Source organism: Panicum virgatum, chromosome 3N, assembly GCF_016808335.1.
Source record: "Panicum virgatum strain AP13 chromosome 3N, P.virgatum_v5, whole genome shotgun sequence".
In the NCBI taxonomy this organism is placed as follows: Eukaryota; Viridiplantae; Streptophyta; class Magnoliopsida; order Poales; family Poaceae; genus Panicum; species Panicum virgatum.
The window spans coordinates 15,397,099-15,409,423 of record NC_053147.1 but is presented as its reverse complement, the minus strand read 5'-3'; the positions used below and the strand labels follow the sequence as shown (position 1 = coordinate 15,409,423).

The 12,325-nt window shown below is 49.6% G+C and overlaps 1 protein-coding gene and 1 long non-coding RNA gene across 2 annotated transcripts; both read left to right on the top strand.

The window, feature by feature from the left end:
- The first annotated feature begins 9,017 nt into the window (after positions 1-9,017).
- On the top strand, positions 9,018-9,555 carry LOC120664585. The gene is made up of 2 exons (XR_005670964.1): positions 9,018-9,324; positions 9,418-9,555. It is a non-coding gene; the product is annotated as an uncharacterized LOC120664585 (long non-coding RNA).
- A 665-nt stretch (positions 9,556-10,220) lies between these two features.
- Positions 10,221-11,633, top strand: LOC120667593. Its single transcript, XM_039947635.1, has one exon. The coding sequence runs from the start codon at positions 10,221-10,223 to the stop codon at positions 11,448-11,450; it is 1,230 nt and encodes a 409-aa protein (XP_039803569.1). The 3' UTR covers positions 11,451-11,633.
- The last annotated feature ends 692 nt before the right edge of the window (positions 11,634-12,325 follow it).

The following is a 12,325-nucleotide window of genomic DNA, read 5'->3' as shown; positions in this document are numbered from 1 at the left end:
AAGACTTCGCTTGCTGACGTGTCTCATGAGCTCGCTAAGGCCAAGCATGAACTAGAACTGGTTATGGATGCTCCTATTGTTAGCGATGTGCTTGAATGCGAGGAGTGTCCTATCTTTAAGTCTGATCTAGCTTCGTTGCAGTCTAAGTTTGCTACTGTTGTGTGCGAGCTAGAGGAGATAAAGTCTAGGCCAGTTTTGCTTGGCGCTTGTAAGCTTTGTCCCACGCTTAGGTCGGAGCTAGAGGAGAAGAACGCTTTGATCAAGTCTTTTGGAAAGACTAAGGTCATAGAGTCTAACCCACCTATTGACTGCTCTGTTTGCCTTGGTTTGATTGCTGATATGGATAGTCTTGCGGTAGAGAAAGCCAATTTGGAGAATGAGAATACCTATCTTAGGGCGATTCTGAGTTGGGTTTCTAGCAGTGAGCCGCAGTTGGGCATGATGATTAAGCAGTTCAAGCGTGGTGATGGGTTTGGGGTCGGTTACACATACACAAAGGTAGACTTTGACAGGTTGTATGGTAAGATTGGCAAGGCTGCTGGAAACACTGCTAGCACGAGTACACAGCCTTCGCTTGTTGACCCCGCGGATGGTGTGCTTAAAGAACCACCGAAAGCACCTCCGCAGAAGCAGGTTTGGATTCCAAAGCCCAATGAGCTGAGGAACTCTCTCGACACGCTCCCTGCTACCACAGCCCAGGTTGCCCAGAAGAAGAGGGTTGCTCCTCCCCGTCCGCAGGCTAGGCCTCCACCTCCCAAGCGTGAGGTGAGGTACCACTGCGAGTTCTGTGACAGGGAAGGTCACCTGGAGGAGTTTTGCTTCAGGAGGAAGCGGGCTGTGAGGAGAGAGTAGGAGAGACGGAACACAGACATGTACTCTGCTCGGGTGCATGGTCCTTCTCGGCGTGGTGATAGGCGAGTTGCTAGGGCGCGCCGTGTAGGTGGAGGTCAGGGAGACGGTGGTGGTTACCGTGCTCCAGCGGGTGGTCGCTTTGCCGGCCATGCTCCTGGTCGTTTTCAGTACGGCTATGGATCACGAGACCGAGGCTTTGGAGGAGGTTTTGAGGCTCCACGCTTTCCTCGCGGTGGTGTTCGTCAGTCACGCGGTAGACGGGACGGGGGATACTCTTTGTCTGGTTTTGCTAACCCTTCTGTAGAGCAAATGGCTCGACACTGGTTTGCTTCTCACTTTGCTAACCCCAGTGTTGAGACATTTGCTCACCCTTTGTCTCACTACTGATGTGCAAGTCGGAGGCTTGGAGAACAATTGGATCATGGACTCCGGTTGTTCGCGCCACATGACCGGAAATGACAAATGGTTCTCCAGCCTCACCCCGATGCGCTCAAAGGAGTACATTATGTTCGGGGATAATGGAAGAGGAAAGGTACGTGGACTTGGCACTGTTCGAGTCTCTGATCGCTTTACCCTGAGAGAAGTTGCTTTGGTTTCGAATCTTGGTTTTAATTTGCTCTCTATTTCGCAACTTCTTGATGAGGGGTTTGAGGTTCGCTTCAAGGAGGGCTATTCGCGTGTTTTGGATTCCAGGGGAGATTTGGTTTGCCGGATTACACCTCGCGATCGAGTTTTCTTGGTTGACTTCTCTGGAACTCCTTTTGGCCCTTCTCATTGCTTGATGGCTGGTCCTTCTTCTAATTTGTGGAAGTGGCATAGGAGACTAGGACATTTGAGCTTCGATTTGTTGTCGAGACTGAGCTCACTTGGCCTGATCTGAGGATTGCCCAAACTGAAGTTTGAGAAGAACCTTGTTTGCCATCCGTGTCGCCACGGCAAAATGATTGCCGCTTCTCATCCGCCTGTTAATCAGGTGATGACCGCTCACCCTAGAGAATTGTTACACATTGACACAGTTGGTCCTTCTAGGGTGATGTCTATTAGTGGGAAGTGGTACGTGCTTGTGATTGTGGACGACTTTTCTCGCTATTCTTGGGTCTTTTTCATGAGAACCAAGGATGAGGCTTTCGAATTTGTTCGAGACTTGATCTTGAGGTTGAAAAATGAGCTACCCCAGGCCATGCGAGCGATCCGCAGTGACAATGGCACAGAATTCAAAAACGCTCGTTTTGACGCCTTTTGCAGTGATCAAGGGCTTGAACATCAGTATTCTTCTCCCTACACTCCACAACAGAATGGAGTTGTAGAGCGGAAGAATCGGACGCTGGTTGAGATGGCGAGGACGATGCTCGATGAGCATAGGACTCCTCGCAAATACTGGGCTGAGGCAGTTAACACTGCTTGTTACGTGTCCAACCGCATTTTCTTGCGTGCTTTCATGCACAGGACTTCTTATGAGTTGCGGTTTCGATGCCAGCCCCGTGTTGACCATCTCAGAGTTTTCGGTTGCCGGTGTTTTGTGCTGAAAGATGGAAATCTTGATAAGTTTGAGTCTCGCTCATCTGACGGTATTTTTCTCGGTTATGCTTCTCACTCTAGAGCGTACCGTGTGTTGATTATTGATACTAACATCGTCATAGAGACTTGTGAGGCCACTTTCGACGAGACTGCACCGTGCAATTCTTCTGTCTTTGAAGTTGCAGGAGATGATGAGCTCGGCACCTCCATCTTTGAAGATGAGGAGGAAGAAGCTGCAGATGGCGAGGCTGAGGCTACCACGCGTGCTGTGGACCCAGCTATCTCTGCTACGAGCTCGGACGATGAAGACGGCCCCGATCCGACTATGTCTACTTCACGGGGGTTGTTCGACGAGGTGACTCAGGCTACACCAGCTGATCTTGAGGAGACACCAGCTTTGGTTGAGGAGGAGGCGACTTCGACACGGGAAGCACCGCGACACATTCAGCGCCGCCATCCACCTCAACAGATGCTAGGTGATCTCAACGAGCGAGTCACCAGGTCCAAGGTAACAAGTATCGCTGGCTTTGCTCATTCAGCGTTTGTTGCCTCTTTTGAGCCCAAAGATATTGGACACGCTCTTTCTGATTCTAATTGGGTCAATGCCATGCATGAGGAACTTGAAAATTTTGAAAGAAACCAAGTTTGGGTCTTAGTCGAGTCTCCACCTGCTTGTAATCCCATCGGAACGAAGTGGGTTTTCAAAAACAAGCAGGGTGAGGATGGTTTGGTTATTCGGAACAAGGCTCGTCTTGTTGCCCAGGGGTTTTGCCAAAAAGAGGGTATTGATTTTGAGAAAACCTTTGCTCCTGTTGCTCGTTTGGAAGCTATTCGAATCTTTCTTCCATTTGCTGCTTCCAAGGGTTTTAAGGTTTTTCAAATGGATGTTAAATCTGCCTTCTTGAATGGTTTTATCGAAGAAGAGGTTTATGTAAAGCAACCCTCTGGTTTCGAAAATCCCAAGTTTCCAAACCATGTTTATAAACTTCAGAAAGCTCTTTACGGTTTGAAACAGGCACCTAGAGCTTGGTATGATAGATTGAAAACCTTTTTGCTGGCTTAGGGTTTTAAAATGGGATGTGTGGATAAGACTTTGTTCCTCATGCGATCTGGCACTGATTTTCTTTTAGTTCAGATATACGTGGATGATATTATCTTTGGTGACTCTTCTCACGCTCTTGTCTCCAAGTTTTCAGAGCAGATGTCCAGGGAGTTCGAGATGAGCATGATGGGTGAGTTGCAGTTCTTCCTCGAGCTGCAGATCAAGCAAACTCCTCAGGGCACTTTTGTCCATCAAGACAAGTACACTAGAGACTTGCTGCGGAAATTTGACATGAGTGACTTGTCTCCTCAGCTGACTCCGATCAGCACATCTACGGCGCTTGATGAGGACTTGGACGGCGAGGCGGTGGACCAGAAGGAGTACAGGAGCATGATCGGCTCTTTCCTGTACCTGACGGCGACGCGACCGGACATCCAGTTCGGCGTTTGCCTCTGCGCGCGGTATCAGGCTTCGCCGCGCACCTCCCACAGGCAGGTGGTGAAACGTATCTTCAGGTATTTGAAATTCACCCCTGAATTTGGTCTTTGGTATTCTGCGGATTCTTCTCTGGTTTTGGTGGGCTTTTCTGATGCCGATTTCGGTGGGTGTCAGTTGGATCGCAAGTCGACATCCGGCACTTATCAATTTCTCGGTACATCTTTGGTGTCTTGGTCCTCTCGCAAGCAGGCTAGCGTAGCGCTTTCTTCCACAGAAGCCGAGTATGTTGCCGCTGCTAGCTGTTGCTCCTAGATACTTTGGATGAAACAAACCTTGCAGGATTATGGCTTGAGTTTCGGTAGGGTTCCTATCTTTGTAGACAACATGTCAGCCATTAGCATTGCAAAGAACCCTGTCCTACACTCCAGAACCAAGCACATAGACATCCGATTCCATTTCCTGCGAGACAACCATGAGAGAGGACACATAGACCTGATCCATGTCCCTTCAGAGAGGCAAACCGCAGATATCCTCACCAAACCGCTAGAGCAGGACACCTTTGCTTGCTTGCGAGGGGAGCTTGGGGTTTGCTACCCCTTTTGATTGCTGACTTTTCTTTGGTTAGCTTTGTAGATTTTATTTGCTTCTCTTTGTTTTCTAGGTTTGGTAGTTGCATTGTGCATATGCATTGTACATGTTTGCATTTTGCATTGTCTCACTTGCACTAGCATTCTTGTATACATTGCTATGATCTTCTAGTGACTGCTAGTGTGAGTTGATAAACTTGATCATGTATAGCTTGCTCCATTGTGTATATGACATCATCTGAGTTAAGCTATTTTGATTTGAAAATTTGAAAACATGATCACCCTGTCTTGGCTACTAGCATGTTAGGGCGTGTTGATGTGCTTTGCTATCTTATTCATGCTAGTGTGCCTTTTCGTTCAGCAATTCATACTTGAAATGATCTAAATCTGATAAAAATTGCTTGAACTGCTCATGAAATGAATTGAAAAGATCCAGGTGGGATTGCTTGTTGCACTGATCGAGCTTTCGGGACGGCTCACTTTGCACTTGTGAGAACCCGGGCAAGGCTGTGCATGACTGAAACGAGTGCTTTAAGCTTCTGATTGTCTTTTGGCATAGGCTTGGCCTCGTTGCTAAGTGAAGCATGACAAGCTTTCAACCCCTGGCATTAAGAATTGCATGATATAAATTTGATTGAAAAATGAAGGTTGGCAACTTGTTTTGGCTGGTTTGGCTCACCTGTATGAGTTTGAGTAGCACTGCTTTCCATTCCCTACTTGTTAGTGCTAGATCATGGGTGATGCTTTTATTTCTCCTAAACTGAACTTGCCTAGCTCTAGACTGATTTGATATACCCTGTTGAGCTAGATGCGGGTCTTGTTTATGGATACACACGTGCTTGTGACTAGATGTTGCTCATATCTTTGTATCCCTGAATGCTTTCACTTACACCTCCTGCATTGCATTCATTGCATAACATCTGTTCAGGGGGAGCTTTAGGTCTTTTTAGACTTGATGTGTGCATGTGCCAACAAGGGGGAGAATTTTGAGAGAAGTGATCGAACAAGGGGGAGACTTGTTTGATTTATGAAAAACTTGTTGGGCACAGGCCTTTGAGAGTGCATCATTTTGGGAGAGTTGCACATGTGAGAGGGAAAAACTTTGCTTGTGGAGTTTCTGTTTTGGTTTTGGCTCCTGGTTTTCCCTCTGTTTCTTGCATGACTGTGTCGAGCGTTACCTCTGTCTTTGAGGAGTCATGTTTTAGCTTTTGATCGATTGCGTCGAGCCGTTGCCCTTGTCTTAGGGGATCGATCTTTGATTGAGTAAGTGACTGTTCTTGCTTTTCTGAGCTTTGTGTCATTTGCTTGAGTTCTTCATTTTTTTTGCTTCTCTTTTTATCACTTCTCTGGTTTCAGGTGGTGTGTTGACAATGCACTCATCAAGGGGAAGATTGAGGAACGAGAGTACTCTATCCTGCTTGTGATGAGTGAATTGTCGACCGTGCGGTGTAATCGTGCGCTTGGCCTTTGGATTGCAGGTACACGGGCGTCGAGTGTCGACGGGGAGCTGTCGTGGAGGTGCTGTGGCCGATGGACCGTGCGGTGGACGGCGGTGAAGGGCAGTCGGGACCGGAGCTCGGACCGGGCGGCAGCTGTGGCATCCACTCCTGGATCAAGGGCGCAAGCGCCGACGGAAGGCGGGTTTCTTGGTTTGCGCCACAAAACCAAGGAGGCGGACGGCGGTTGAAGACGCCAAGTCGTGGAGGCACGGGCGTCGGTCTCGGGACTGACGGAGGCGACGGGCGTCGACGGCGTCTAGGGCCTCGCTGCGGGCGAGGAGGTGACGGGCGTCGGGCGGCGTCTAGGGCCGTCAGAAGGCCGAGGCGGGAACGGCGTCTAGGGCCACGGCGTGGAGGCGGGAATCTTCCCGCGCGTGAGGTTTTGGTGGTTTTCTCAAAACCGGCCACCTACCCTGGTTTCGCGGACCCTCCAAAACCGCGGAATGGATCTTCATCAAGACGGAGGCATCGTGGAGAAGACTTCGTTCCGAAGAAAGAACCTCGGCCGTCGGATGAGATCGTTGTACAGGGGGTGCTGCAGGCCGACCGGTCTGACCGGTCCCTAGCACCGGTCTGACCGGTCTCACCAACCGGTCTGACCGGTCCAGCGTATCGGTCTAACCGGTCCCGCGGGTATAAATACCCCTTCACTTGTGTTAGGTTAATTACAGCTTTTGTAATCTGTTCGTGGACTCTCTGTTTCTCCAGGCCGCCGCCCCTGTGTCTCCCTCCCTCTGTTCCTCTCGTTTGAGTTGATTTTGTCCATGGATTGTTGAAACCTTGTAAGGGATTTGATTGGGAAAGGAGGCCCTATCCTCCTCGTGCCCTCTGGGCTTTTGATTCGATTCAATCCCCTGGTTTTGTGCCTTGTGCAATGGATTTTCGATTTCGTTTTTGGCACACTTGATTGAGAGGAGGCTACGAGTTCTTAGCTGTGATTTCCGTGCATCTAGCCCTGTCCTACACCCTCTGGAATCACGAGCTCTTTCGAATTCGAGTTCTTGAGTTTTAGAGAAAACCCCAACCCTTTTGATCTCCTCTCGAATTCTCAAGAATCGTTGATCTTTAGGACGAGATCTTTTGGAGATATGTTCACGGGGTAGGGGCGAAGCAATCCCCCAAGTTTCACCGATTTTCGTAGTCGTTTGCTCGAGATTCAACATTTGAATCCAATTTCTCGGGGGTTTTCTGGGTGCTACCGGTCAGACCGGTAGGCACGACCGGTTAGACCGGTCCAGCGCACCGGTCAGTCCGGTCCAGCGCACTGGTCAGACCGGTCCAGGCAGATCAGTTCTGCAGTTTTCCCGATTCGCTTCCGTTTTGCTTCGTGGTTTCGCTCGCTCGTTTGAGGCCTTTTGTGTTGGGCTAGCTTTTCAATAGCTACTCCAAACTTTGGTCAGAACGCTTGAGGGCTTGGGCGATTTTGGGACATAGGCCGACGATTCGAATTTCGAAGAAATTTTGATCGGCTCCCATTCACCCCCCTCTGGTCGCCGGCTTCGGTCCCACACACCCGCTCACCCATACCCGAAGCCACCAAAGTGGAACCCCCTCTCCCTCCTCTCTCTCTTCCCATGCTCTCAGATTCGAGAACCGTGGCTGGAAGCGCCGTTCTGGAAAAGCTCCGAGAGCTCGAGCCTGCTGCCACGGCGTTGTGGCAGAGAAGAACGCGAGCTGCTGTTGTCTCCTCTGTTCCCCTAAGCATGTGTCGGCATGATTCTATCTGAGTTAAAATCAATGTTGGGCCGTCCAGCCCAAAGCAAGCACTCACGCCACACAACTCACGCCACACAGCCCACGCAGCACCTAAATCAATATTGTTTTCTATTTTCGGAATAAATAATACCCAATCTTATACCTATAATATCTCACCCATCCAAGCTCCGATTCACTTGATTCTTCTTACTAAATTCATCTAAAATCAAACTCTATTTAATACAACTATATTAATGTATTATATTGATGAATGTTTGCCTTGTATGTATGTTTGTCTACACGTGACGTCGAAATAGAACCGATTCCGGAGGAGAATCCGGAGGAACCAGGAGACCAGGAAACCGCCGCCACCGACGCGTACGTAAGAGAAGGCAAGTCTCATCGATCCTTTACATTGACCATGATTGATCCTAAGTGAGGTTAAATAAAACTTGATAGACATAGGGAAGACATGAGATGAAACACTGAGAGAATGAGAGAAACCACTGGATGAAGCCATGTTGCATGCTGATTTACTGCCAGACCTGCATGTTATTAGATTTTGTTAAATAATGAAATTGGGTTGGTAATGAGATCAGGGCAGTATGGGATGTGTTGGTGCATGCGCTACCGTGGTGGTAGACATGCGACTGAGCTCTGTCGTGGTGACATCTCGGATTTGGATGGTTATGGTTGCGGCTGCCCTGATGAACCTTAAGGACCGTGTGTTGTGGTGACATCTCACCTAACCTACTTTCAGTACGACCACATGAGCTTGTATGGGTAAGCCTTAGCCTAATCCCACTGGCTAACCTGGTAGTCGTCCGAGGTGGTTATGTTTGGAGTGAGACCTGGATTGGTCAAGACCCGGGGGTTTGTGGGCGACTAGTCGGGGTTGAGTCACGGCTGGGTGTCGGCTATGATGGAGCCGTCTCTGGACGGTAAAGTGCATGTGGGTAAAGCGTACAACCTCTGCAGAGTGTACAATCCATTCGAATGGTCCGTGTCCTCGGTTTGGACAGGTTACGGTGTGGACATCTCAACTAGTTGAGCCACCTAGCCTATGAGATGGATGACTGGTTGGGTTACCTTTAATACTACATTTGTTATTTATTTTGGTTGATTAATGGACATTGGCATATTAATCTGTAACTCCCTCCCCGTAAGGGTGAGGTGGGACTTGGGTGAGGTGGGACTTGCTGAGTACTTTCGTACTCAACCCTTGTTGATTTTTTTTTCAGATGATTCTGACTTTGTGCCTGAAGATTACGAGTAGATCGTGTCTGCACCCAAGGTGATCGAGTGGAGCCGTGATGGACGAAGAGCTAGTCTTGCATGTCGTTATGCTAGTTGTGATCCTGTGGTTATTTTGTGTAGCGTTGTGTTGTCACTTTACCCCTCGTGTTTGTGTTGAATAAAGCTCTGTATGACTCTGGACTCCACTTGATGTAACATGTATTATGCCGGAGACCTTATTCGTTAATTAATACATGGTTTAGCCTTGATCTTTGGGTCAGGGCGCTTCAGTTTTTCTATCACCGGAGACGCTGTCGGGCCCCGCGTGGTACCTTCTACGTGGCTGGAGGATCTTGAGGAACGTTTTGCAGGTGTTGCCACCACGATTGATCCTGAAGATTTCAATGAGCACCCACAGTCGAAAGGCCCTTCCAAGTCATGACTCCTACAGTTTCAGGTACAATTTCGTACAAAACGATGTGTTGATGTATTTTATGGCTTTGAAATACCTCATGTGTTTCTTATTCTCAATGTTCGTACTTCATTGCAGCCGGATCTGTTGGCAGCCGATGCTGATGAGTACAGCGTGACTAGATCACTCGAGTCATACCTGCTGTAGTTGTTTGGGTACATCATGTGTAATGCTGATGTGTAATGTAATTTTTAGTTCTTAATTCTTACAGTTATATTTGATGTGTGGTTCACAGTATTCTAATCTCCTGAAAAGGTCCGAAAATATTAAATGCAAGTTCGAAGATTCACTAGATTGCTTGTGCGTGCGTGGCACCTCGGCGCCGTGATCTGTGGCGCCAAGACGTGTTATCTCGGCGCCACATATTACGGCGCCGACCCTCAGGGTCTATTTCTGCAAAAAGTTACAAAAAGGACACATATGTAAAATTCTTTCGCGAAAAGGGCTAAATTGCAAAAATTACGGCCGGTCGCCCCGCAGCCGGGCGGCCAGAGCGGCCGCCCCGCTGCCGGGCGACCGCCTCCAGGGACCTGCGCACAATTTTCTCCGCGAAATTTTTTTCAGAAATACCCCTGCCGCCCCGCTACCGGGCGGCCGGGCCGCCCGGCAGCGGGGCGGCCGGGTATATTCCTGTAAATTTCCAAATCGAAAATATATTTTTGTAAAAAACGAAAATAAAAAATAAAAAAATAAAAAATCCCTTGAATCCTACCCGTATTGTATCTATTCGTATAAGAGAACTCCTTGTTAGATTCGCGGAGGAATATGTATATGTCTCATCGTGGGGAGGCGTATATGCATAGCTACATATACAGAGGCTGGCGGGAAGATATGATGACATAGAGCAATCAAAAAACAACCGCGAATTCATGATGTTGATGATGGCGCCGGCGACCAAACGGCAAGCAGCAGCGAGGTCATCACCACCACATATAAACGACGACGTGGCCACCGAGATCCTGCTTCGCCTCCCTTGCGCCGCCGTCCTCCGCTCCCGTGCGGTCTGCAAGGCATGGCACCGCATCACCACCAGCGCTGCCTTCATCGCCGCCCATGCCCGCCGCCGCCCCCACGAGCTCATCCTCCACCGCCACGGTCCGAGCTCGAGCAATGCGCTAGAAACCATCCCGCTGCTGGACACCCTTGGCGAGGCGACGACTGCCCGGCGGTGCCTCCACGTCCAGTACCCGGAGTATACGAGACCCAGACCCCCAAGGGGTTGGAGCGGGTACGCCATGATCGCCTCTTGTGACGGTCTGTTGCTGTTCGAGAGGCACCCCAACGGCGTGAGGGATAAAGATTTCTTCGTGTGCGACCCGGTGGCACGGCGGTGGGCCGCGGTGCCCCGCACCCCGGGAACCTTCATGCTGCCTTGCGGATTCTACATCCACAAGCCATCCGGCGAGCACCGGATCCTGTGCGTCACCAACGGCCAACAAGCAGGGTGGTCGCACCACGTTTGCTCGCTCGAAGCCGCCGAGGCCCGTCGGCTCGGACCAGCGCCCCTCTTCGCCCCTATCGGCTACAACCTCCCACTCCATCACGTCACCCTTCACGGCAAGCTCCACTGGCTGCGGTCGTACCCCCCGGTTCTGCTCCCGATGGATAACGGGCGGTATCCCGGGGCGGAGGAAACCGGCAAGATAGTGGCGTTCGACACCGAGTCGGAGACGTTCCGGAGGATACGTCTCCCGCCGCGGAGGGTGGCCCGCTACCCTGGAGCAGTGGAGCTCTTCCTGCTACAGGTGGACGGGATGCTGGCCGTGGCCAATTTTCTTAATGGCTCCATGGACCTCTGGGTACTGGCGGACCACGACGGCAGCGACGCGAGCTGGACGCTCCGACTCCGGGTGGACTTACCGTCGTCGTTGCGGCGTGCATGCTGGGCGATGAACCCTCGCATGGAAGGGCAGGAGGATGTGGTTCTTCTGGGAGATCGCGGGAGATGTTGGGTGGCACTGTACGATGTGATGGGGAAGAGGGTGTTGAAGCAAATCCAGCTTGTCCCTGACGATCCGTGGAACCACCTCAACGTCTTCGTCTTCAGGGGTAGCCTAGAGCGACACGCCTTCTTTGATCTTCATGGCCCCAAAGGTCTAGTCCTGCAGTAAACAAGGACACTACTCCCGCTTATTTAGCTGCCATGGATTCAGATGCTGGACACTACTCCCGCTTATTTAGCTGCCATGGATTCAGATGCTGGATCAACGAAGCTCAACTCATGCGAGCGAGAGTTGTTTTCCCAACCCGTGTTAGAGCTGACAACGCCCAGGCAGACAGGGGAAGCTCCTGAAAGCACGTTATCTGTTTTTTTTTGAACAGGAGAAAGCATTAGCTGAATGGTTTCAGAAGAACAATTATGTATGCGTACCCCACATTGTTGACCAATTGCGCTTCGATACTGCAATAATATTGCTTCAGTGTTTACCAGCAGTTGTCTTATTCGCATCTCATCAGTTCGAATAGACTGCATTACTGCAAGTTCCCTTACAAGCAAGTTCAGTTCAAAAGGGAAAAAAATAAAGGCATCACCTCACGCGTTCGGAAAAGGAAAGCGAAAAATGAAAATGCAGAGCATGAAAACCGTGATAAATACTACAGTAACACTGACAGAATAGCATCGAATTTCCCATTAAACATTACCAGGCTTGCTGATATTTTTCATCAATAATCATCTGCATAGCGCGGCAGACAATCTGCATTAGGTACACATTGTAGGACTGAACTGAGGAAAGGAACAGAGTTCAGTCATATCAGTATTGCATAATCCAATAAAAGTTGGAGAGGATCTTTACTGTTCCTTCTGTAGAGTCTAAGAAGAGGCACTAACTTGTCCAGTTGCATCTTTTAACTGTACTTCAGTTAGACTATGAAAAATCAGCTTCCATGCCATGCAGTGAGTGGTGGGTCAATCAAGAAAGCAAAGCACATTCTACACTGAAATGTGTTTGCTGCAGAATCAAAATTCAAATGACATGCAGATCTT